This window comes from Sturnira hondurensis, unplaced genomic scaffold (genome assembly GCF_014824575.4).
Source record: "Sturnira hondurensis isolate 20B ecotype Veracruz unplaced genomic scaffold, ASM1482457v3 Scaffold0008782, whole genome shotgun sequence".
NCBI classification, from domain to species: domain Eukaryota; kingdom Metazoa; phylum Chordata; class Mammalia; order Chiroptera; family Phyllostomidae; genus Sturnira; species Sturnira hondurensis.
In genome coordinates this window covers 855614-881993 of record NW_028081413.1, presented here as the reverse complement: position 1 = coordinate 881993, position 26380 = coordinate 855614, and the positions used below count along the sequence as shown (strand labels likewise).

Here is a 26380-nt window from a genome sequence, read left to right as displayed (position 1 = left end):
TATTCCCATTTTATTTGGTCAGTATCCCAAGGTAAAATTCTGTTCTCCATCTCCTTATTTTCATGCCCAGATTTTAACAGATAATTCATCATTATCAATCCACTTAATGCCAGGACCAACCTTTCATTTACGTTGATTATGGTGAAGAATAGCAGAGGAAGTGTCCAGGAAAGTACATAATGTGAAGAATCCATTGTATGGTGTGAAAAGTGCAGTTTGGTAGGGTGGCATCTCCTGATATCAAGATTTAGCTTGTTGCAGTGTTATTTCAAGTGCTAGAACAGTCTTTTGTTTTTCTATTCTTTTGGGGAGAAAAACTGATAAACTAAGTTTCAGAAAAATAGGGTTGATGTAATATATGTTTTTTTAGTGGTCAGAGTCTCCATATAGAAGGGACTGCTTCTTTAAAGATTGATAGAATCATAAACATAGGAATTTTTGGTTCTCAAAGAATTATATCACATCAATTTGTTTAAACATTCTCTTTTGAAATATTACATAAGGGAAGTGCTTTTTGGAGCATAATGAAATGAGTTGACATTAATATGAAAATATGACTGGGTTAAAGTGATGTATATGATTCTCTTTGAATGGGTTGTACGTAAAGCTTTACTCAGCAACATTTATTCAGAATTTACTAGCTATAAAAAAAATGTACTAGGTAGAGAAAGTTAGTCTTTACCCAAGGAATTTGTAGTCTAGTCAAAGAATGGCAGGATGGCCCCTCACAAGCGCCATAAAAAGACCTAACTCAGTTTCTTTGGAAGCACAGAAGAGGGAGAATCGTGTGTATATCTGAGAGGTACAGGGAAGTTTTTATGAAAGTGCAGGCAGTTAGTTGAATCTTAATAGATGCATAAATCAAATTATTTTTGAAGAAATGGGGCTTCATTATGGTACATTTAATGAAAATGAAAGCTGTCTTGAACCATTCATGTCTTAGGTAGCAGTTATAAAGACGAGAAAATACAGATTGTCCTAAGAAAATGGAGATATTTTATTTGCCTTTTTTTTTTTAAGAGGGAGGAAGGAAGGGAGAAAGAAAGGGAGAGAAACATCAATCAGTTGCCTCTCATACACCCCAACCAGGGATCAAACCCACAAGTTAGACATGTGCTCTGACTGGGAATCGAATGGGTAACCTTCTGCTTTGCAGGACAATACCCAGTCAGCTGAGCCACACTGGTCAGGGCTATTTGCCTTTTTAAAATGCATATGAGGAAAATCCTTATTGAGATATGAAATGAATTAAGGTATCATTCATTTAACCATACTACCAAATTTTGCCGTGTATAATGCTTTTTGCCCAAATTTTTGAGGGAAAATAAAAGTACATATTATACTTGGGAATAGTACTAAAACACAGGTGTGCATTATATGCAGCAAAATATGGTAGGTACATGTCACATCTTCTATCTTAACTATAATTATTAGCAATAAATTAGAATTTTGAGTTTTCGTTTGTTTTATTCCTATGTAACAAGTTTATATGAATTTAATAGATCTGTGAGTGATTGTTTTTTGTTTTGGTCTCAATTCTGTCACGTTGCTCTTGGTTTTTCCAGGAGAACATTGTTTCCTTATATTTGGAAATATATACTTCAGGAGTTTTCAGTAGATTTATTTTGAAGTCCTGCCAGATCAGCTTCAAAGCGGTGCTGCGGTCTCTCCCTCTGTACTTTGTTGGGACTGGACTTCCTAATAGGAAGGGAATCGATGTTTTTTAGCTCCAGCACCACCTCTTACCTAACCATCCAGGTAACTTCTCATCTGCCTTGTGCAACCTAAAAACGTCTCTCCTCTCGTCCAGATATGGCCTGTCTGGCAGTGATGTCCTAGATAATGTAGCATACGCTCGTGGGTTCAACACAGACCACCAGACCCAACTGCTGTATCAGGCATCAGCTATGATGGTAGAGTCCAGGTATGTGCTCAGTAGAAGACACTGAATATGCTCCCGGGGCCCTTACCCTGAATCTTACACAAGCTATTTAAACAAATTGATAATACCTTGAATTAGAAATGGAGAGATTTGAGGTTTAGTTCCACATTCTTGCTTTATGGTTAAAGTCAAGTCACTGTTAAAAAATGAAGCCATAATCCACCTGAACTTGTTGGAAAGGTACCATATACCTTGTTATATGGTACCTCAGACATGAAGGTTGCTCAAGTATGTTAATGAAACATCTGTGTAGAAGTGTAACTACAAATATGGAATTTTAGTATAGTGAGGAATGAAGCAGATCTGACATAAGCTAGAAATAGGCTTCCCTTGTTCCCTGTAGGTATGCACTGCTCATTGTAGACAGTGCCACTGCCCTCTACAGAACAGACTATTCCGGTCGAGGTGAACTTTCAGCCAGGCAGATGCACTTGGCCAGGTTTCTGCGGATGCTTCTGCGACTTGCTGATGAGGTAAGTTGTGGGTTAGTGACAGAGAGTAACTATTTTCAGAGGCCTTGAATTCCAGAAGACTTGCTGGGAGGCCAGGACATCAGGGCTCGGATGTCATCCAGATATCAGTTAGATATGAAGAGAGACTTGAGTTGTTCATTGGTTTGTGAGGGAAAGGGGTGGCTTTAGTAAGGTCCTTGGAATGTCTGTGGCCACAAAAAATGACATTTATCCTTTCTTCATCAGTTTGGTGTAGCGGTGGTAATCACCAACCAGGTGGTAGCCCAAGTGGATGGAGCAGCCATGTTTGCTGCAGATCCTAAAAAACCTATTGGAGGAAATATCATTGCCCATGCCTCAACAACCAGGTAAAGTGATGGAGTAGATGACTTCATCTTAGAACGTTGTGTTAACTATGAAGCAGACATGAAGACACAACATTTCCCTGTTAAAGCTACTGTTATGTAATTGGACAAAGGAGCCTTTGTTAAATCTAATTATCATGCTTTGGTTCGTGTACATGTTTGCTTTTAGTTCGTAAAAGAATTAAAAGTGCCCTGGCTAGTGTAGCTAAGTGGATTGAGCACGAGCCTGCGAACCAAACGACTTCGGTTCGATTCCCAGTCAGGGCACCTGCCTGGATTGCAGGCCAGTTCCCAGCAGGGGGCACACGAGGGGCAACCATACATTGATATTTCTCTCTCTCTCTCCTTCCCTTTTCCTCTAAAGATAAATAAATTAAATCTTTTTTAAAAAAAAAAGAATTAAAATTGCCCTGACTGGTGTGGCTCAGTGAGTTGAGCATTATCCTGCAAACCAAAAGTCACAGGTTCAATTCCCAGTCAGGGCACATACCTGGGTTGTGGGCCAGGTCCCAGGCTGGGGGAATGGGAAGGGCAACCAATAGATGTTTCTTTCCTATTTTCTCTCTCCCTTCCCTTCTCTCTAAAGATGAATGAATGAATGAATGAATAAATAAATAAATAAATAAATAACTTATTTATTTATTTATTTTTAGAGAGGGGGGAAGGGAAGAAGAAACAGAGGGAAACATCAATGTGTGGTTTACTCTCACGCACCCCCTACTGGGGACCTGGCCTGTAACCCAAGTGTGTGCCCTGACTGGGAATTGAACCGGCAACTCTTTGGTTTGAAGGCCAGCACTCAATCTACTGAGCCACTCCAGCCAGGGCAATAAAATCTTTGAAAAAATTAAAAGCCCTCAAATGTCAAGGGCTGAATATGAAGAATATGCCTCCCTCTCATTATTAAAAGAAAATATCCCTCGCTGGTGTGGCTCAGTGGATTGAGTGCTGGCCTGCAAACCCAAAGGGTCACTGGTTTGATTCCCAGTCAGAACACATGCCTGGGTTGTGGGCCAGGTCCCCAGTTGAGAGTATGCAAGAGGCGACACATCAGTGTTTCGCTCCCTCTCTTTCTCCCTCCCTGGCCAGGCAACTCAATTAGTTATAGCATTGTCCTGATACACCATGTTTGCAGGTTCGATCCCCATTTAGGGCACTTACAAAAGTTAACCATTGAGTGCATAAATGAGTGAAACAACAAAGTGATGATTCTCTCTCTCTCCCTCTTTCCCCACCCCCATTCTCTCTCTAAAATTAGTGAATAATTTTTTTTTTTACTCAAAGAAAATAATTGTTGTAATATGGGAAATCCACTAAGGTGGGGGAGGACAGGACAGAAGTGGTTTCCTCCCGGTTGGAAGTACCCCAAGGAATACAGAAAGATTCCAAAAGTCATTTTAAGAAGTATATACATCCAAACCTTTTTTTAGTTCTACCACAAATAGTCAGGAATAGAATTTTTTAGTTATAATAACTTGGGTATATTGGTCTGTGTCTTTGGATCAGACTTTACCTGAGAAAAGGAAGAGGAGAAACCAGAATCTGCAAAATCTACGACTCTCCCTGTCTTCCTGAGGCTGAAGCTATGTTTGCCATCAATGCGGATGGAGTGGGAGATGCCAAAGACTGAATCGTTGGCCTGTTTCCTGTGATGAACCTAAGTGCTGCAGCCTAGTGGAGAAGACTGCTCCCTGAGGTTTCTCACAGGCCTCTTCCTGTTGTGGCTGCCAGAAAAAGGCTTCCGGGGAAATATCTATTATATCAGCTTTTCTGGTGGTGTAAACAGGAGACAGGTCAGTAGTCACAAATGGATGTTTATTCCTTCTCTAGAGAGTGTGTTAATCTCTATGTGAATTCTTTGGTTTGGGGGGTTGATGTATGGCCTACCTTTGACATAGTGCCTTGTGGTTGACTCGTGACTAACAGCTGGACAATCTTGTGCCTCCAAAAGAACTAGAGCTGGGGAGACCTGGCTCTTTCCTCACTGTCTGAATAATGTCGAAAACAAATGTCTTAGCTTTGTGGCAAAGGGAATGGGTCTCCTCAGAGGTTTTTTTTTCTCTGTCAGTAAATCTGTCAATCAGACAGAGGTTTTTTAAGTTCGTATGCTTGAATTATCTCATGTAAGAATTTGTTTTTAGTTAAGGAATACTAAGCAGACCTGCGCCACTAACCCATTAACCACCTACTTGTTTTGTTTTGTTTTGTTTTTACTGCTAAGAGCATCTCAAGATAATTCTGGAATCATAAGCATTTCAGAGGCTTAAGTAGATTCAGGGTGAGACTGCTATAAAGTAGTTATTTGTAGTGACTGCTGTTTATAGGAGTTACTCTGGAACAAAGTATTTCAAGATAGGGCCTTTATATCTTTTTGACACTGGGTAGGGGTGGTCAGTATATATTGCTTTAAAATTGAAATTTAAAAGGGAAGTCCTACATTCAGATGATTGAGCTTATTGTCCTTCAACCTAATATACTATTACAAGATGGATGTACCATGGCTTCCTGTGGCCTTTGTTTTTATTCTGAAAGTCTCATGTTGTAGAACTCTGATGCTTCCCTGGGTTCTTTTACTTCAGGGGTTTGATATACCCTTCTTCCCCTTTAAACTTCCCCTCAGGATGGGTTTTAACAAGCTCTTCTAATTTCAAAAGGCCTCTGCGCTAGTACTGGGAGGAACGGCAGTGAAAATCTCTGCTGTGCCTGTGTCAACCCCAGCACACATGGCAGGGGGGCAGGGGCGGTACAGTTTGATGCATCTTTGTTTTAAAAGCAGTTCTGATTCCTGGCTTTTAAAAATGGAGTGTCTCTCAGGTCTTCTCTTACTAAAAAACGTACCTAGGGTGGTAGAATAAAGCCACAGTGACAGATTCTGAAATGAAAGCTTGGTTCTTGTATAAAAGCATCTCAGTATTTTAGGACCTATAAAGTATAAATGTCTTTGACTTAGAAATTTGTCTTAATTTTCCTCATATTTGGGATTAGGCTTTGTGCTGCTGCCTCAAAGTGGGTCAGGGAACACCTGCTTACTTGGAATAGGCCTTACTGGGCTAAAACTCAGCTCTCTGCCTCTATTTTACATGTAATAAAAGTTTCACTGAAATAGCATTAACCGGAGAGCCTACTCTAAACTCTTCGGTGCTACTTGTCTACAACAGCCTCTGCAGCAGGTAACAGCTATGGACGTGTCGAGCATAAGGAGTTGATAACAAATAAATATAGGGGAATATAATTGCTTCTAATCAAATTTGGTTTATTTTAAGTTTGTACCAAAATATATTCCAGGCAATTCCTCAGATCATCATTTTACTGTCTCATAAGCCTTATGCATGACTGTCATTCCAAAAGCAGCCAAGACGTCCAGCCCCTCGGCCCAGGAATACAGTTAGAATCAACATGATAGGTAAAAAGAGGGCAGGATCCGTGGACTGCCCTGACCCTTCCTTTTATCTCGGTAGGTAGGATATGATCTTAGGACTGTGTACTTTGGTGTTGAATATTAATCAGCGAAAAAGATGGTATTAGAGAGTACAAGTTCTGTGTTTTGTTCTTACAGCTCTTTGAGGTTCTTTCACGTTACCAGCAGTTGGAAGGAGGCCTTCAGTTCTCTGCCCACATTCAACTCTAGAACAGGTCTTGATTTTTCGAGAATTCACTTAATGGAGATTACAACAGAAACTCAGGCTTAAATACTTCCCCAATTGCAGATTAGCTGAATGATTAGAATAAAGTAACCAGTGGACAATAGGTAAAAAGATGGTAGCAGGTACTGGTCAGACCCAGGAGTCAGGATACTCCCTTAACCAGTCTTGCTCAGTTTCCTGATCTAAGCAGGGTCTAAGGGGGAAGAAAGACTTGACCTTCATCCCCCTTAAGCAATGATATCTCTCAAGTCATGAAGGCCATTGTAATGTGATTAGTTTCCTAAAATTACTTCCAATTCTTCCAAGTCCTTCTGGAAAGCTGAATCCTAGGGAGACAAGAGAATGAGACTAGGACCCAGAATCTAAACCAACATTTCCCAAACCACTGGTACCCAAGAAGGGCCCTTTGCTTCCTTTCTGAGCTGTTATCATAGCACCTACATGCAAAAGTGTAGACTGTTTTCTAGGGAAATGAGATTTCAAGGGAAGATTTTCTTTCTTGAGAAGGTCCAGGAATGACTTGATAAACCCAGCGTTGGAAAAGTTCTTAAAAGCATTACCTCATTAGTGACATCTGGTAGTTCCTTGGCCAGCTTTACCCACTGTCTGGCTTCAGAGTTTTCCCCCAGTTCTCTGTAGCACTGAGAAGAGACAGTAGTCAAACCTGGGAGAAATACCAGCAGACTAGAAGGGCACACGTGGGCATGCTTTAGGGGTTTTCAGAATATTGTCAACATAGACACTTTTCATCTGTGTTGAAATAGAGGAATTTACCTTGGAAATATATACCCTTCCTGCTTTGGAAAATCCTGGCTGTAGTTCTTCAGCCTGGAGGAGGGAGGAAGTCATTTCAGTAAGGTGTTCCCAAATTCAAGTCAGGCTCTGAGGTATTATAGAGATTTCCAATCCTCTGCCTGGAGTCTGATTTAGTGGGTCTGGGGATGGATATATATATTTTTTTCATTTATTTATTCATTCATTTATTTATTTAAATAAGCTCTCCAGGAGGTTCTGATTTTCCCATAGAATAGGCAAACAGAACTGCCCCCTGCCAGAAACACCTCCAAACAATGTTGTTAGGAAAAGTGACGTCACCCAGGCATTTTTTGGCTGTTGTCCACCTGCTCCCTTCTGCCACCCACCCCCTGCCCCAAATACCTTTAGGAAGCTCTGGAGGGCATCCTGCACAGTAGCACTGAGAGGGCTTTCAAACAAGGCTGCAGCAGTTTTTTTTTCCAGCCAACTCAGGTGAGCAACCTGTCACCAAAAGATCAAGGTATGAATAAAAAGCTTTAGCAAATATTTTTAGAAATAATGCATATTCTGTACTGAAAAACAGGGTCAGGGCTGGGTCCAATCATAGTAACCTCATTCAAAGGAAATGCACTTGAGCCAGACTGAGGCCCCTGCTCTGAAATTTTCACTGCAAGATGATCAGTGACACAGGACACTAAGGGTCCTTATACTAAGCCCCGAAGTTTAGCTCACCTGGTAATACCACCTGCCAAGGAGAAAGTGACCCATGGGGTTTTCCGGCTGGAGAGCAAGGGCTTTGTCCACATGTTCCTGAGGGGAAAGATGTAAATAAAGAAAGATGTAACTAGCATCAGACACCAGAATTGATAAGGAGAGAGGGGCAGAAGGAACACCCTCACAAGGAGCTAAGATGGAGCAGGGAATATGGACAGCACAGGGAAGAGAAGCCTTTCCTCACCTTGAAGCTAAAGCCACTCTGGATGCGTCGCTGGATACCCCCATGCTCAGCCAGCTGACCACAAAGCACTGCGTACCTAAGGGGGAAGCAGCAGCAAGCTCAGGGAGGGGCAGGATGGACTCCCCACCCGGGGCCTAACAGCACCACCCCTGCACCCTCAACTTAGAGCTGAAGGTATCTGTAGATAATTTGTGTTTTCACAGACCTGTGTTCCAATTCATATTCTTTCACAAACACAGTGGTAGGCTCTCCAAAGTATACATATTGGGTATAAAAAAGCTGGGTCCTCCACAATAAATCTCTTACACTTAATTCTGGCAAGTTCTTTATCCAGATGTCCAACAAATTTCTCGTAATGAGTACACACAGGTATCATAAAAACTTAAAAAGCAGTTCTCTAATAATCCACATCATAGGGTAAGATACCCAAGTATGCTGCTTTTTCTGTCCTGAGCAGACACTAAAAAAGAGGTCTTATTAACCTTGGCAGTTACACATATACCAGCTGTACTCTGGAGCAATCGAATTGGGATGAGATAGTCTAGGAATTTCTGGTGTTATTTGGGAACCAACAGAAGCCAGGGAAGAAAGGCTGATTTCAGCCCTCCACATCCTTCCAGAGGGACAAGGCCAGCCAACCAGCTTCCCGTCTTTTGTTGAGAAACAGGTCTCATGACCTCATCCCTCCAGCATTGTTTCCAGGGCACAGTTGACATTAAATGAGTGTCTAAAGGCCCAAGGTGCTCTTTCATATATTCACCAATTATCTGGGGTATTTTTTTTCCTCCATGCCCCCCCATTCACAATGCAGACCAGGCAAAGGGCCTGGGCTGAGGTGCGTATGGGGTGGGTTTACTCTGCTCTTTCTGTACAGGCAGTGTAAGAACAGCCTGTGGTAAGCACCTAGAGGCCTGGGGGTATTTCTATCAGATACTTCCAGAGGCTCATTTCCATATTTAGTCCAAATAGCTGTTTTCCAACAATAAGAAAGCATGAGGCCAATTTCCATTCTTTGGAACTCAGGAGCCCCAAGGAAGCTCACAGAGAAGGAGCACCTGTGACACCCTAGAACCAGTGCTGACCTGGCCTCTGAGAAAGCGCCTTGCAGAGATAAAGTTTCAGCAACAGACAGAGAAAGCCTCTCAACTCACAGTCTGAGGACAGAGATGGAAAGAAGGGAGGCAGGAAAGGAACATTTTCATTAACACTTGGAGGTGCTGGGACTAGGACACGGGTTGGCCCTGACCCATGCAAACTGGCAGAACTTTGCCTCTAATGAGACCACAAACAGGGCCACTGTTTTTGTGAGCAAAGAAACTGACTGAACTTCCTGGGGGTGAACTCACATCCACTTTTACTCTTGCAAGCCAAGCAAAGAAGCCAAAGCTCATCACCAGCCAGGGATAGCAGCTAGGGGAAAGAGGGGGTTGTGCAGGGCGGGGTAGCTGCAAACTGGCTCCCAGAGGAGCCAAGAACCTGCAAGTTTTGTAGCTAAGGTGGCTTACAAAGCTGCTCATTTCTCCAAGCCCCAACAGGAAAAAAAATAAAGCTTATATTCTCCCCTGCCTCATCCTGAAGGCACCTGCCAAAGAAAACTTCCCTAGGTCCCCACCTGGGGGTAGGTGTAGGGCATGTAGAAGTAAAGGCCAGAGCTCCCTCTCCTGGTTCTTTTGGCAGATGCCTTTCTGGCCAGGGCAGAGTCCATAAAGCCCCTCCCCCTCCACTGCTGGCTCTTCCTGGGACCCTGCATGGCGTTATTACCATCGGTGACAGTCAGCATTCTCATTCCCCTTCTCCAGAGCGGCCTCCGCTTCTTCTTTTCCTATAGGACAAAGGTGGTCCAGAGTTGGCAAAGGCTCCCAAGCACACTTCCTAAGAGGTCTTTTGGAAAGAACGACTGTTCCAGCTCTCACGGATGCCCATCCACCCTGGACTTGTTTGGAAATGGTTGTGAACTTGAACAGAGTGAAAAGCTGCAAATAGCTTCTCGGGGATGGCTTCTGCTTCACCGCACCTCTCTGATCTCTGTCATGAGCTGACCCAGCTAGCTTGTGTTTACAACACCCACTGATGTGCTCACGGGACTTGAAACATGAAGGGACCCAAAGCCGATCCGAAACTGCCCAATACACCTGATCATGGAGGGTCAGTTATCTGGGGTCTTTAATAGGCTTCAGGGTGTCCATGAGTCTCTCCAGGGAGAGGGTCCACAGCTTCAAAAATCCTCAAAAGGATCAGTGATCTGAGAACATTCATCACAGCTCTAGGCCAAAACTCCTCATCAAAGCCAAATGGACTGAGGTATGCCCAGAGGCGACTTTCACTTTAGTCTTAAGTTTTCTAGACACCGAGACTAACAAAGAAATTGAGGCCTAAACACATGAAAGTTCTTGACAAGGGTCCCCTAGAGTGACAAGGAGCATGGAGCCCCCCTACATGAGGACCATCATGCCTACACAATGGAAAAAAGAACACCCTGCAAAATGGAGAACTTCTCCTTTGATTAAAATGGAACAAAAGTCATGTGTTGGAATGATAGATTGGCTAATCTGAAGTGTTTCTTCATCCTTAAGTGACAGTAATTATGGTATGTTGTGTATGCAACAAATACATTTTTAAGAGAACTGATGAGAGCCTTCCATCTCCCTTTCCAAACAGAAGGACCATATGCCCCCACCAATGAGGGGCATTTGTCTCGAAAGGGATTTCTCTCTCCACAGCACTGTCCCACTAGGAAAATAAATTAAAAATGAGATGCAGTCCCTGCCAAGTTAGACATGGGGGTGAACAGATAACTCCTGAGATCCCAAAGAATAGCTTCCCCCTGGTGGTCCAGCTTCCAGAGGTAGAACAAATTAAGAACTGTAGACCCAGCAAGGATGGTCCTAAAAAGCTAGGGTCCCAGAGCAGGGCTTCTCAAGATGCTGCACAGCCATTTGACCTCCAATAGGAACCAGCCTGTCCAGGATGCTAAGCTCGGGAAACCAGACCAATGCTGGCTGTGGGGGCTCCTAATAAGACATGCTCAATGACCAGACGGAAAGGAAGGGTTCTTGCAGACAGCAAAAATAAACCAAAAACTGATCAGTATCCTCAAAGATTCAGTAACATTTACAAGGCTGTACTTATAAAAGTAGGAAAGAGACACACCCATTTTAGATAACTAACAGACTCACAAGACGTGGAGGCCCACTGATGGTGCATGCCTCAGGTGTGTGGCAAGGCAGGACACATCGCCTTCCCCACAAAGTCGGTCACTTTTTAAAGCAGGGTTCTCGGTGACTTAATGGCAGAGAAGGATAGGCCCTAAGCCTGACATAAATTAGATGTGCCCTCTATTCCCCAGGGCATGGGTTGGCAACAGTTGCTAAGTAGATCCCAGGGACTTCTAAGCTACCAGTGTTCTCCCAAAGGACTACTTGCAGGTGCTCACCAGCACTCCATTCATCTCTTACAACACCTGCCCCACAACTGAAACCAGCAAAGCTCTTCAAATTAAAATAGGAGATTTTGCCCTCTCTTTGTGCTTGGGAATTCAGAACAAAGAATTATGCTGATATGATACAAGTACTCCTAACAACACTCCCAAATCATAATTACATGCAGAGATTGTTCTCTGTATCAAGGATGCAGGGGTCCCTGGGAGCCAGTTAATCCCTAGTAAGTAACTGAGCTACAACTGCCATGGCAGTCTGTATCTCCATGGTTCCTCTGGGCTCCAAGTACGAGGGCTGGCTCCACCCCCACAGTCATTCACCTTCCCACCAGGAACCTGTAGCACTTACCATTAAGAGCATATGACTTCTTCTGGCTCACCTCTTCAGCGAGTTCACACATGTCACTGTAGGCCCGGGCTAGGCGCCAGAGGAAGTCCTGCCGGCTTCCATACTACAGACCAAACAGAGAAAGAGATGGAGGCGCCTCTTCCCTCAGAGATTTGGGGTTCTGGCCTTCCCATACCCTAGGTTTAAGTTTCCAGGCTAGTGTGTTAAAAATGCTGACAGGCCAATTTTATGCAGTCCTACCACGTGGCCTTCCACTTCCTGGGCATTTTCATGTTTTTTCATTGTGTCATCAAGATTCTTTTTCTTGCCCTGGCTGGTGTGGCTCAGTGGATTGAGTGCTGGTCTGCGAACCAAAAGGTCATTGGCCCGATTACCAGTCAGGGTACATGCCTGGGTTGTGGGCCAGGTCCCCAGTAGGGGGTGTGCAAGAGGCAACCACAACACTGATGTCTCTCTCCCTCCTTTCCCCTCTCTCTAAAAATAAAATCTTTTTTAAAAGTCTCTTTTTCTGTGCCTCATTACATCTTGGAGTTGACCTTTTATACTATCAGCAGGCCAGAATGCCCTCACTCTGCAGTAATGCCCCAAAAAGAGAAAATTCCAATTTGAGGGACATTTGTATACTTGGGTGAACATAAATCCCGGCCATGAACTGGAGGAAAAGGGAATTGCAGCTGAGCTACACGTTTATCCCCGGTGTTAACTTCAAATGGGGTGTGCAGCTTGGGCTCTGCTTCAAGGGAAAAGAAAGGACATTCCAGTTCCCTGTACTGTTGTGACAGGTGGAGTTCTGGCAGTGACTGCAGAAGGTAGAGGGCTGCCCTCGGGAGGAAGCTTTGGGGCAGGCAGTAAACCTAGGCCCCTAAGTGTGGCATTTAGCCCCTTGGAGAAGGATGTTCAACCCTGGGGGACAGGTGCAGAACCAGCCATCGCACCCTTATTTTCCTTCCATGTCACCTTGCGGGGTCAATAACCACAGCAGCCCACTCTCATTCCCTAGAAGTCAGCAGGGAGAGGGGGTGGGTAGACAGGCAGCTGGAGCCTCACCGCTAGCTTGTTGTTCAGCAGCAGCTGGAAGCCCTCCCGCTTGCTCTGCTTACTGCCCTGGTGCAGCTCATCAGCTTGCTGCAGGAGGGGCAGCACATCCTCCAAGTCAGGGGAGCCTTCAGCCTCCAGGGCTCTGGGAACCGGGCCTGAAGCCACCTCTGCCTCCAGGTCCAGAGAATCCTTTCTCCCCATCTTCACGGTCTCACAGCTCACTTCATCTTCCCCATCTTCACTCTCCCTGTCAGAGTCCCGCTCATAGTCAGACTCGGCATTAGCTGTTGTGTAACTGACAGAGAAATGTAAGTTACAAGATCAAAGGAGGGGATCATTCACCCCTAGAGCTCTAGGGTCCATCCCCTACCCACAAAGAAGGACTCTCCATGACACTGTTGTCCAGAGCACCAACTAAGAAATGTTCCCCCTCACTGAGGGGCAAAAAAAATAGTCCTCTAGAGAAAGCTTCCTATGAGAACTGTGGGCTGGGAAAATGATTTAAGGGAAGAGTGACCAACTGCGGGCACTATGACAGTGAGGGGCTATTAGGAGAACCCCTTGCTTAGCTATTACGAAATCTGCCAGAAAATAGAGAAAAAGAAAAGCCTAGAAAGGTATGCACCAAAAGGTTGCCTGCCAGTCAACCTCTCAGGGTAAAAGAATTAAAAGGAAATTATTTTTATCTTTTAATACAATTGCTTTAGTGAGCATATATTCTTATAAATAAAAAAGAAATAGGTGTTTAAGATAAAAACTTTAGTGGGTATGGTAATGGGAAAAGTAAAAAAAAAACTAAAAACTTTCAAGTAGGTGGAGCTGATCTCCTGAGCTAGATGGCTCACCAGGCTCTTGGCCAATCACTTTTGCTTTATCAGACAAAGGCACCTGTCAGAACCAACATGGGTGGGTGCCAGCCTTGGAGGCTCTGGGCAGCCAGATATTTACACTTTCTTTCTCAATTCAATGTGTACCTCTATCCCAGGTCAGTAACCAAACCTAAACTACAACAGAAGTAGCTCTTGGAAATGTCAGGAATTGCTGGGGGTGGAGAAAGTAGCTGGAAGCAGGAGAGGAGGAAGATGCAAACAGAACCCCCTGGGAAAGTACCTGAGGCCACCATAAGCTAGGGTCTCCTAGGGAACCCCAACCTCGATGCACCCATTGAACAGATAGCCACGTTTCTCTTAGATCTTGGCCTCTACCAGCAGCTGATTAGGGTGTTTTTCCTAACTGCCAACCGAATCAGACAAAAACTGAGCAGGGCAGAAGGTAAGACTCATGCAGAGAGGCCTCCAGACTGAGTAAGAAAATGTAGATTCTGTAAGCCAGAAGGTTCTGAAGTACATGAGAAAACCTTTAGGGACGAGCTTTCCTCCATCCTGGAATGAGAGCTAGGGGAAGGATCCCTATTGCTGGCACAAAACAGAACTGAAGGAGAGATGGGGGAAACACCTACAAACAAATTCCATACAAGGAGCCTAGGGCCCTGGCCAGATATGCCAAGGTTGCAGGTTCAATCCCATCAGGGCACATACAAGAAGCAACCAATGAGTGCATGAATAAGTGGAACAACAGATCAATTTTTTTCTATTTTCCTCCCTCTCTTCCCCCCTCCCCCAGTTGGCCAAAAAGTTCATTTGATTTTTTCCATAAGATGGTTCTGTTAGTGCTTAGTTGTCTTTAACTTCATGTGAAATAATTTAGTTAGCTTATAATTGTAACAGTTGTCATGTCAGCATGCATTTTTAAAAAAACTATCAAAATTGGTGAATTTTTGTGTAGCCATGTCAATATTGAAGTTGGAAGAAAATATGCAACATTTTTGGCATATTGTGCTTCATTATTTCATGAAAGGCAAAAAATGCAACTGAAACATAATAAAGATTTGTGTAGTGTTTGGAGAAAATGCTGTGACTGGTCCAACATGTCAAAAGTGGTTTGCGAAGTTTCATATTGGAGATTTCTCACTGGCCACTGCTCCACAGTCAGGTAGACCAGTTGAAGTTGATCAAATCAAGACATTAATTGAGAGCAATCAATGTTATATACCAAGTGGGAGATGGCTGACATAATCAAAATATCCAAATCAATAAAGTTATTGGTAAAAATGAAAAATGTCTTTTATTTTACAGAAAAAAACATGCAGAGTTTTTCACCAACCTAATATATATGAGGTCTGTCCAGAAGGTATCCAGCCATTTAATATGCAAATAGAGACATTTATTGAAGAAGATACAAGAAACATTGTACATAAGACAATGACGCCTCCATCTTCTTAAAAGTAGGCACCTTGGAACCTCACACAGCTCTCCCAGTCAGCTGCCCCATCATATTTTTCTGCATTTCATCAACAGTCTGAAATCTCTTCCCTTTCAAAGGTGATTTTAGTTTTGGAAAAAGCCAGAAGTCACAGGGCACCAAATCTGGGCTGGAGGGAAGCTGGGTCACTTGGGTGATTTGATGTTTCACCAAAAACACTGCACGAGACATGATGCATGAGTGGGCCTGTTGTGAAAATTAAGCTGCCAATCACCAGTTGCCCATAGCTGCAGCCTTCTGAATCATCCAAAGAGTTTCCACAGAGGAATGTTCAAGATTAATGCAAAATTTGATGTGGATTCGTTGCTCTACTAGTTCAGTCATTTTGAATGTGATGGCCACACAGTCCACATGCTCAGTTAGTGGCATCTACCAGCCCCACTAACCAGTACAGTAAAGTCACCATTGTCCACACATGCACATTCCGGTCCACTCTCCTTGACTGCCAGGTTACATCAATGTCGTGCAAACCATTCTCATTCTATTAACAATGGCTGGACTTTTCAGGACAGACTTCATATATATCCTTCCCTCTCTCCCTTTCTACCTATCCCTCGCCTTCCCTTCTCTTTCTAAAGTCTAAAATCAAAAAATAAAAATTAAAAACAAAAAAGGCAGCCTAAAGTCAGGGGCTGAACACTGTGCAAAGCTAGAAAGCCAGAGATGGCAGGGAAGCAGGCTTCATCTAGAAGGTACCAAGTGAGCGATCGGACCTGGTATCCAACCCACACTGACTGCTTCTTTATAGAGGAGCTTCCAGAGTCCCCAAAGAAAAGGGCCCTAGTAACATCTACTATAAAAACTTACAAGGTGTTTAAAACCTTAGCTTGACCCTGCTTTTTAAGAAGTTATCTTTCCCCTCTAGCAGTTTGCAGTAAAAACTTTAGAAATTAAAGGGACAAGGAAAATCCTGACTGGTCTGGCTCAGTTGGTTGGGCATTGTGGGAGGAAGCAAAAGGTCTCCAGTTCGATTGCTGGTCAGGGCACATGCCTGGGCTGTGGGTTCAGTTCCTGGTCAGAGTACATACGTGAGGTGACTGATTTGATATTTCTCTCCCTCTCTTTCTCCCTCCCTTCCCCTCTCTCTAAAAATAAATAAATAAAATCTTTAAAAAATAAAGGGACATGGAAAAGTGGCATCAGATTTCACAATCCACCTAGTCGTGATGAGTGAGACCACACAGGAGCAGCCCAGAGGAACTCCCAACCCATTCCTCGGGCCTGGGTGACGACCTGCCCCTATCTAGTCAGCAGGCCCAAAGGCAAATGGGTGACTGGATTATCTGGGTCTCATCACCTCCAGTTTCGAAAAGGAGGGGAGACCCCATTTCCTGCTGGATTGAAGGCTGTCTCGGTCAATCAGGAGGTCAAATCAAGAGTCTACCAGGAAGGGACCTCTCCTCATATGCTTAGAGCATGGGCATCAGGAGTCTCTCCAGGGAGCAGAGGAAGGAAGAAAATCATACAGTTTGTGATCCCTCTGGGTCCTAAAGTCCAAGAAGGAGGAGAGGCCAGGAGGGCCCTTACTGCCATCCACAGTGAGAGATGGTAGAGCTCTATGAGGCAGGGGCGCTCCAGCAAGGCTGGCACAGTGAGGAGGTCTGTTACTGCACCTCAGCCCCACTTCAAGGAACTTTGCCTCACTCACTTGCAGCCCCACTGCCTGGCACGCAGTGGGAAAACACTTGCTGAGTGAGCACTGACTTCAGCCCCATGGGCTTCCAGAGCTTGAGAAGAGACTGGTCATGTGCCAGAGCTACATGGGCTGCCATCCCTATATTCACATCATGCTCACACCTCTTGGACCACCAACCCAGACCTGGAGAAATCCACCAGAGAGAAGGGGTGGCCCTTTTGTGTGGTATGCCGTGCAGCCTCTGAGATCAGCAAGGGACTGGTGGGGACCTTTGAAAAGACCGTTTGGATCTGTGCATTCAGACAGAGCACACTGTTCCCACTGTGGGTTGGGCAGCCTGGAGTTAGCCTACTTCACTCCTTGAGTGATCAAGAACTCAGTTCCACATATCTCCCCTCCTGGCAATTAAGTTTCTTTCCGTAACATCCTCCTAGCCCATTAGAGAGAGCAGCTGGAGCACTCAAACAAAGCAGGTATGGGCCCTGACCCTAAGACATTCCCAGTGTGCAGAAGATAACACCAACCTAAATGGGGTGACAGACGCCCAAGAAGGAGAGGAGGTCACAGGCAATCCCTCTTGGATGGGCTGCCTGGAAGGCTTGCTGGAGGAGCTGGTGTTTTAGGGCAAGCTAGGTTTTTACAGGGAGGGAACTGAAGCTGTCTGCTACAATGCTCAGGCCCACACAGTGGTTCTGCCACTGGGCACCTGTGCTAGCCTGGATTATAGCGGACGCACACAGTGATTCTCCTCTGCCACACTCAGTCAGTTCCCGGGGGGTTGGGGGGTGGGGAATGCAGCTTTCAGTGGAGTTGAGTAGGCCATCCAATATTCTTATCCTTTCATCCCTGAAAGAGGCACTCCTTCCCTCGGGCCCACACATTCAAAGTCATTCCAGAGCCTGAGGCCTCCTCCCATTATTTCCCCTTGACCTATATGGCACTCACCATGGCAAAAATAATTAGTCACTATGGCCACTGCCCCAGATGGCAGCCAGCTAAACCAGAGTCTTGCATCACACGCCCCCACTGCCTTCCACATGACACAAAGTCAGTCATGGGGTGGCCCTGCTGGAGTTCTAATGAACAAAGCCACCACCCCCCCTCATACCATCACAGGCGGGATGTCTTGCCCCTTACGGGAGCCCCAGTGAGCACCCAGAAGCTGCCCAGGTTAAACTGGCTCTTGCTGCCCTCAGAAATTTGTGTAACTTCTTAGAAATCACCAAGGACCTTGAGTTCCACATTCTGGTCTTGGGCAGAGCTGTGACCTCTTCTGTCCTACCATCTTACAAAGTCCAAACCTCAGTTCCCCACACAAGTGACCTGCTTCCTGGGATGCAGAGAGGTGCTTCCTAAGTCTCAGGGCCCATCACCAACTATGTTGTCCTTTCAATCCAGATGTGTCAAATATTTCATTTCTGCCCCTCCCTAAAACAGCCCTCTGGAAGCATCTCAGCCCAGTTATGAGGTAAATTGAACAGAAAAGGGCCAGCTCTGCTTGCCCTGGAGAATACAGATAATAGGGATCAGTTAACGGGGGCACCCATAGTCATGAATGGAGTCCTAATGCTGTACCAAGACTTCGCTTGCTTCAAGAGGCCCCTGAGCTATAATCCAATCTAGCACGATGCCCAATGGCAGTGACATGGGAAAAGAACAACACTATTCTTAATTTTCTTAGAAAGCCAAATGAGGAGAGGCAGGAGAATATAATGGCCCAAACAAGGCTGAAATCTCCTGAGTAAGATGTACTGAACACACGGTACTACTCTGGGCAGTGAGCTGCGGCAGCTCTTGGTCACAGGGAAGAACTCCCACGGGCTGCACGGGACAGGTCTCCCTGTGAAAGCCTTTCTGTGCACGGACGACCAAGCCATTCCTCAGATCACAGACCCTCACACCCTTGCAGATGAGCCCAGCTAAGCTTGGTAGGTGTACAACCCTGGGCAAGGCATCAACCTCACTAAGCCTCAAGTCTGCTCTGAGAAAGAGAAGAGCAGCCCCTACTCCATAGTACCCTTGTGAGGATGCAGTGAGAAAATACCTCTAAGGTGCTCAGCACAGACCGTCACAGAGGAAGAATAACCAGTCGTTATAAGGCGTTTCAGCTAAAGACGGACAGACAACGCTGCAAAGATCATCCCGTTTATAGCTAAAGGCCTGTTTATAGCTAAATCAGCCATTCTGACCTGACAGAAGGCCTGGGTGTTCTCTGCGCCAATCTCTTCTTCCTTGAGAGGAAGAAAGGTCGGCAGCGGAGACCTCAAGCAGACCACCTGGATTGCTGGAGCTCGGGGCAGATGCCACCGCTGACGGGATCAGGCATTGCAACAGAGAAGTTTATTCAGACTTCATGCTGGGGACCAAAGTCTCAAAATGGCACTACAGTCTAAAATCCAAAGTTTTGGCCTGACCAAGTTGGAGACTCCACGAGACTTCCGCCTGCTGCCTGCCCTCCCAGTAAGGCGTATGGTCAGACCTGCTGGGCCCCAATGACCAGCTCAGTCACCTCCCATCCGCACAGCCGGCAAGGGCGCTAGCCTCCCTGCGGGAAGAGGAGAACTTCTAGGGAAGGGGAGCACACTCAGTGAAGGAAATAAAGTTCTTGTGGCTAATGTTATAAGAAAACAAATAAAAAATACATGATGATGATGTAAAAAACACGCCTACTCAGAGGAAAACAACAGATGCGAGCAGTAACCACTGTTGACATCTCCATTTTTCTGGATGACATGAGATGGATGGCCTGTCTTATTTCAGCTATTCTGTATTTATTTATACTTTTACTTTGTTCCAAAAATGTTTAAAGCAGGTTGGCGTGAATTTTCCATCGATAAACATTACTTTTACAAAACAGAACCTGATTGGAGCCACAGCTACCTCCAGGAGAGATGACTTACCCGCCTTCGCTCTCAGCATCTGTGAAGGTGCCTCCCGAAGTGGCTGTGAAGTAGACAGAGCTGGAGCCAGTGGAGTCGCTCCTCTCTCGGGCAAAGGGGAACCTTCGCCGACGGGACACTCTCTGGTTCTCTTCCATGTGGGATCTGAAAGGAAGGGCGGCATGAGGCCCCATTCAGCCTGTCTTTCCCCTCACGGTAAAGGAGCCTCTTACCACCACTCATTAAAGGGCCAAGAACAGAGAAAATCGTGGGTCTATACACTCAAGAAAACAACAATGGCAGCCCCCTGGGCAAACCAGGGCAGACCAGGTTAGTCAGAATGAAGCATTTCAGCTGCTACAATTGGCTTCCCTGCCAATTAGGTGAGAAGCTATAAGTCTGCTTCCTCCTCAGAGATGGAGGGCAAAGGCCAAAAGGCTCAACTGCAAAAGCTGTAGGGGCAGGGGAAGAGGCGGGAGAGGAGGCTGCATTACTCACCGGAATTCCCCAACAATCTGCCCAGCAAGCCCCTGCAGGCTGCCCCTCAGCTCCTCTACCTCCTGCCGCAGAGCCACCAGGCTGGTCAGCACAAAGTCCAGGCGGTCCAGCACCATCTCCTGCCCTTCTCGTGGAAGGCTGGGCAGCACCGCAGCATCTCCAGCCTCACCTGGAACTGCCCGCAATGGCCTCACTGAAGGAAGGAGGGCAGGAGATAGTGATGCCCATGAGACATACTAAGGAAAAGATCTTACACCTAGAATTCAAGAACATTTGCTTCTCATTGGAGTTCAATTCACAAAAGCCCTCGAGGCTCAAAAAGCCTCGAGGCTCAAAAAGCTTATGTTCACAGCTAAGTCCCATTAACAAGTACCAAATAACTCTCCAGAAAAAACATCGAGGTCACAATCTACAAACAACAGTGCTGTTCTATGAACCTTCCACACCAGGGAATACTTTGGCAGTATTGCATGCAATGGCAGATGATATAAAATGCTTGCAAGAGTGAGATTCCTCAAAGTCTGGGCGGCTGCCCTGCTAAAATAAAAGAAAAACCTTTACCTGACTACAGGCCAAATTTGGACATATTGTGGGTTTGGTTCCAGACCACTGCAATAAGTCCAGTATCACAATAAAGTGAGTCATAATCTTTTGTTGAAGGGCCTTGCCTTCAATTAAAAAAAAAAGCAATGCCTGTGAAGTGCAATAAAGCAAAGCACATTAAAACAAGATGTGCCTGTATATAATGCCCAAATACCAGTCATTACCAACCACACAGCAAAACTAAAATTGAGCTCACTCAAATTCTGATCTTTCACTTCCAAAAGAATAGCAAAGAGCCCTGGCCAGGTAGCTTAGATGGTTGTAGCATGGTCCTGATACTCCAAGGTAGCAGGTTCAATCACTGGTCAGGGCACATATAAGAAGCAACCAATGAATGCATAAATAGTGGAACAACAAATGAATGTTTCTCTTTTTCTCTCCCTTACTTTCCTTCTCTAAAATCAATAATTTTTTAACTAAGGAAAAAGAATAGCAAAGAAAATTCTGAGCTCCTCTCAAGAACTTCTTTTACTGTCATCAGAGAGGAGCAAAGAGAAAAAGGACAGTTATTGAAAGAAAAGGTACCCTGGAAAAAGCCCATCAAAACCCTCTGGAAAAACACCATCACCAAGCCTGAAAATGGGCTCTGGGTAAATGCTAACAGTAAATGCCAGCAAACTGAGTGCTACCTAAGGCAATTTTACTGGAAAATGTAAAAATGGGAAAGAAATCAGGGAGGCAGAACTCACAGGCCAGCAAGAATAAATCTGGTAAACAGTAATAATCTACACCAGATTACAACACACAGCCAACAGTGCTCAAGACTGCAGAGCAAGAAAGATCCCAGCAATGTGGCCACTTTCTCCCCTCCTCAGCAGAAGGACTACCGCTAAGGAATTACTGCTAAGGAATTACAAACAAGCAAACCACTAGGAAAACCACTGGGAAAGTAACACAATCTTTTTTCAATCTTGGTTCCATCATAAGAAGGATAAAAACACTTGGACTAAATAGTCTCCAAGGTCCCTTCAAATTCTAATATGTAATTTCACACGTAAGCCTCAGGACTTTTAATTCCTACGAGATTAGTTTTTTCTTTCGCCTACTTTAGGACCCTTCCTCTACCTATCAAACACCGCACCCAACACTAAGCAAGGGCTATATATATATATGGCTCCACTGTGGCCAGAATTAAAAGTGAAAGCTAAACAGCCTTTTCACAATATACTTTCCTGGGATTATAGGAGCAAGAGTACAGAAGAGTGAGAATGCTTTCCTTTTCAATAAGCTTTTCAAAAAGGTGAGAGATTCTCAGGCACCCGCCTTCCTTGTCCTGTCCCACAGACTCTGCTAAAGGCAGCCTGGTTCCCCAGCCCATCGGTCAGCGGACAGGCTCCTACCCTGGCGTCCGGTCTCTGAAGTCTGCGTGAGGTCCAGTGAGTTGGGCAGGAGCTGGCTCTGGACATGGCGCTGGGTCCGCTTCCATCGCTGGCTGTAAAGGGCACACAGGAATCCAAGGCCCGCGGCGGTGCCCAAGAGCAGTCCCAGCCCGGGGCGGGCGCCGCCCAAGACCCCCAATCTAGACATGATGCACCTGCAGCCCGCGTGAGCCACCGGGAGCAAGCGGGCATGGGGAGAGAGATTCGTGAGCGTGGTCCACCCACCGCCACGCCGAGCCCCTGGAGACATCTCTTTGCCCATACCCTGAGCTCCCAACTACCCTCACCCCAATCCGGACCCTGAGACTCGGCCAGCCCCCAGAGTCTAACTACTGCGCCTCTCACCCAGCGTGGACACAGCCTCTCCTCCAACACGCCCCCTAGCCCTGATCTTACAGTCAGGTTTCTGGGCTTCCAAACCCTCCCCTCCAGCCTCGCGACACTGCCCACCACACGCCCGCCGCCCTGGCAGCAAACTTCGGGCCTCCTCCGCGCGCTTTGCAGGTGCCCAGGCCTTGCAGGGAATAAACTCAGACCCTCACCTGGCCACTCAACACCATAGCAGCAGTTGCCGCCGCCTCACGCTGTCAAGGACCGTTACGTCATTAGACGGCGCCATAAACTCCTCGCGACCTTAGGAAGGCGCGGTGAGATGACCACTCCAGGTTTCGCCTCCCGCCCAAATTGTTTGCCCCGGGGCGGGACCAGCACACCAGCGCGAAAAGGAAACCGAGTCCGAGGGAGGGGCCCTGGGGGAAAGCTGTGTTTTTGCGGCCGAGGCTCGAGCAGAAACCCTGCGGTGTGGCCGGCTGAGTTACCGTTTCTCTCCAGTCACGCCAGAGTATCTGCTATACCCAGAATATCTTTCTGCCTTGACGTCTACTCTCGCTTCTGCCTAGAAGAACCCATTTTCTAACACCGACTTCATTTGGGCTTAATTTGTTTATTCATTTTTACGAAAACCATTTACTAAACACTAGACACTAGCGCCTTTAGCAATTCAACTTAGAACAAATTAGACCGGATAAATTGGTGGTTATTGGTGCCTGACCACAAAAGGTCCCTGAGTTCCCGGGGACAGCTTTGTAAAAACTCTTACTCTGTACTTAAAAAGTCTTATCATAGATGCACACATCAGCGCTAAAAAATTAATTTTTAAAAATCCTACCTTCTAAAAAAGAAAAACTGACATGCAACCCTGGTTGATGTGGCTCAGTGAATTGAGCACCGACCTGTGAACCAAAGGGTCACTAGTTCCAATCCCAGTCAGGGCACGTGCCTGGGTTACGCCCTGGTGCCCAGTAGGGGGCGCATGAGAGGCAACCACACACTGATGTTTCTCTCCCTCTCTCCCTCCCTTCCCCTAAAAATAAATAAAATTTTTTTTTAATCCCACCTTCTTAAACCTTACATTATCGTTATTGCAGTGACCAGGGAGAGGGTTATAAACTGTCTTTCCATTTCCAGAATGTAAACGGAAAATTCATTTCTCCAACATTTGGGTGAGGCTGAAACCTGATCTCTGGTTGCTCAAATTAGTTCAGACACCATTTTGAGCTTTGTGCGTGTGTGTGTGTGCGCGCGGACCACCCTCGGCCCATAGATTTTTATTTCTTTTTATTCGTGATTTTATGTAACTTGTAATTTTAGAAACTAAAAATACTGAATTTTTATGGACTATGATTGTTAGCATTTCTTAAGAGTTCAAATTTAGTTTAGTGACAGCCAAAATATTTAGATGTCCTCCAATTTTTTTAATCCTCACCTGAGGATATGTTTATTGATTTTATTTTATTTATATTTATTTATTTATTTATCTTTAGAGGGGAAGGAGAGAGGGAGAACATTAATGTATGGTTGCCTTTTGTGCATCCCCTGCTGGGAGTTGGCCTTCAGGGAACCAGCCTGCAACCCAGACATGTGCCCTGACTGGGAACCGAACCAAGATCCTCTGGTCTGCAGGCCTGTGCTCAATCCACTGAGCTACACCAGCCAGGGCTGTTTATTGATATTAGAGAGAAAAGACAGTAGGGAGAGGAAGAGAGAAACATGAGTGTGAGACAGAAACATCAATGGGTTGCTTCCTGTTTGAGTTGAAACTGGGTATCGAACCTGCAACCCTCCTCAAATTTTTTATTAGATATTATATTAACTTACTTTTTAATTGTGAGATATTTTACATATTAGTACATTTAATGTACATTATAAATAATAATTTAGAAACAGCAAGGTATTCATCCCACAGTTTGAGGAATAGAACTTCAATAGTTGCTATTCATTCTTAAGGATCTATTTCAATTGGTACCTCATGAAATACACTATAATTGTCTTGGTGGTGAGAAAAGAAGGATTTTTTAAATTATATTTTATTGATTATGCTATTGCAGTTGTCCTGATTTTCCCCCTTTGCCCCCCTCCACCTAGCACCCCCTACTCCCTCAGGAAATGCCCCTACCATTGTTCATGCCCATGGGTCATGCATATAAATTATTTGGCTAGTCCATTTCCTATACTGTACTTTACATCTCCAGGGCTATTCTGTAACTACCTATTTGCAGTTGTTAATCCCGTCACCTCACCCATTCCCGCATGACCCCTTCCCATCTGGCAAGAGTCAAACAAGGAATCTATGATTCTTTTTTTCTTCTTCTTTGCTTGGTTTGCTTTTTAAATTCAATTATCGATAGGTACTTTTTTGCCATTTTATTATTCATAGTTTTGATCTTCTTTTTCTTAAAGATTTTTTTAATTTATCTTTAGAGGGGGGAAAGAGAGAAACATCAATGTATAGTTGCCTCTCCTGGGTCCCCTGCTGGGGAACAGCCCCCAACCCAGGCATGTGCCCTGACTGGGAATCGAACCGAGATCGTCTGGTTCACAGGCCCGCGCTCAATCCACTGAGCTACACCAGCCAGGGCAGTTTTGATCTTCTTTTTCTTAAATAAGTCCCTTTAACATTTCATATAACAATGGTTTGGTGATGATGAACTCCTTCAGTTTTTTCTTATCTGGGAAGCTCTTCATCCGCCTTTCCATTCTAAATGGTAGCTTTGCTGGGTAGAGCAATCATGGCTGCAGGTCTCCACATTTCATGACTTCAAATATTTCTTGCCAATCCCTTCTGGCCAGCAAAGTTTCTCTTGAGAAATCAGATGACAGTTTTATGGGAACTCCCCTCTAGGTAATTAACTTCTTTTCTCTTATTGCTTTTAAGAGTCTCTGTTTATCTTTAACCCTTGGCATTTTAATTATGATGTGTCTTGGAGTGGGCCTTTTTGTATTCCTCTTGTCTGGGACTATGCTTCCTGGACTTGCATGTCTATTTCCTTCACCAAATTAGGAAAGTTTTCTTTCACTGTTTTTTATTTTAGGATTTTATTTATTTATTTTTAGAGAGAGAGGAAAGAAGGGAGAAAGAGAGGGAGAGAAACATCAATGTGTGAGGGATACATTGATTGGTTGCCTCCCACACACCTCACCGGGGACCTGGCCCACAACCCAGGCAGGTGCCCTGACTGGGAATTGGACCAGCGACCCTTCGATTCGCAAGCCAGCACTCAACCCACTGAGCAAGCAACACCAGCCAGGACCACTGTTTTTTTCAAATCGACTTCTAATTTCTTACTCTTTCTCTTCTCTTTCTGGCACCCCAGTGATGCAAATGTTAGACCTCTTGAAGTTGTTCTACAGGCTGCTTTACTTTCCTCAGGGTTTTTTAATTTTTTTTCTTCTTGTTGTTTTGCATGGCTGTTTTTTGCTTCCTTATGTTCCAAATCATTGATTTGATTCTCGGCTTCATCCACTACTGTTGTTTCCCTATAAATTGTCTTATTTCAATTAGTGTATCTTCGGTTCTGACTGGTTCTTTTTTATGCTGTTGAGGTCTTCACTAGGTTCCTTCAGGATCATTATAAAAAGTGTTTTGAACTCTGCATCTGATAGATTGCTTATCTCCATTTCATTTAGTCCTTTTTCTGGAGTTTTGATCTGTTCTTTCATGTGGGCTGTGTTTCTTTGTCTCCTCATTTTGGCAGCCTCCCTGTGTTTCTTTCTATGTATTAGATAGAGCTGCTTTGACTCTGTCTTGCTAGTATGGCCTAATGTAGTAGGTGTCCTGTAGGGT

At 45.0% G+C, this 26380-nt stretch overlaps 2 protein-coding genes and 1 non-coding gene across 4 annotated transcripts in view; 1 reads left to right on the top strand and 2 right to left on the bottom strand.

Moving 5' to 3' along the window:
- RAD51 (RAD51 recombinase) overlaps window positions 1-5259 on the top strand; it is a 28629-nt gene extending 23370 nt beyond the window's left edge. For both annotated transcript variants that reach the window (XM_037056059.1, XM_037056058.1), the window contains 4 exons: window positions 1811-1924; window positions 2286-2415; window positions 2641-2762; window positions 4266-5259. In XM_037056059.1, the coding sequence (XP_036911954.1) occupies window positions 1811-1924; window positions 2286-2415; window positions 2641-2762; window positions 4266-4389 (490 nt within the window). In that variant the 3' untranslated portion in view covers window positions 4390-5259. The remainder of the gene's footprint in view (window positions 1-1810; window positions 1925-2285; window positions 2416-2640; window positions 2763-4265) is intronic.
- A 738-nt stretch (window positions 5260-5997) lies between these two features.
- Window positions 5998-22891, bottom strand: RMDN3 (regulator of microtubule dynamics 3). The gene is made up of 13 exons (XM_037056057.1): window positions 22800-22891; window positions 22219-22412; window positions 20276-20468; window positions 19799-19942; window positions 12950-13235; window positions 11903-12005; window positions 9879-9939; window positions 8118-8193; window positions 7892-7969; window positions 7562-7660; window positions 7178-7231; window positions 6964-7044; window positions 5998-6729 (listed from the first exon to the last, which is right to left on the bottom strand). The coding sequence occupies exons 2-13, from the start codon at window positions 22403-22405 to the stop codon at window positions 6676-6678; spliced, it is 1416 nt and encodes a 471-aa protein (XP_036911952.1). The 5' UTR covers window positions 22406-22412; window positions 22800-22891; the 3' UTR covers window positions 5998-6675.
- On the bottom strand, window positions 8904-9029 carry LOC118993659 (small nucleolar RNA SNORA51). Its single transcript, XR_005067913.1, has one exon. It is a non-coding gene; the product is annotated as a small nucleolar RNA SNORA51 (small nucleolar RNA).
- Window positions 22892-26380: the final 3489 nt, after the last annotated feature.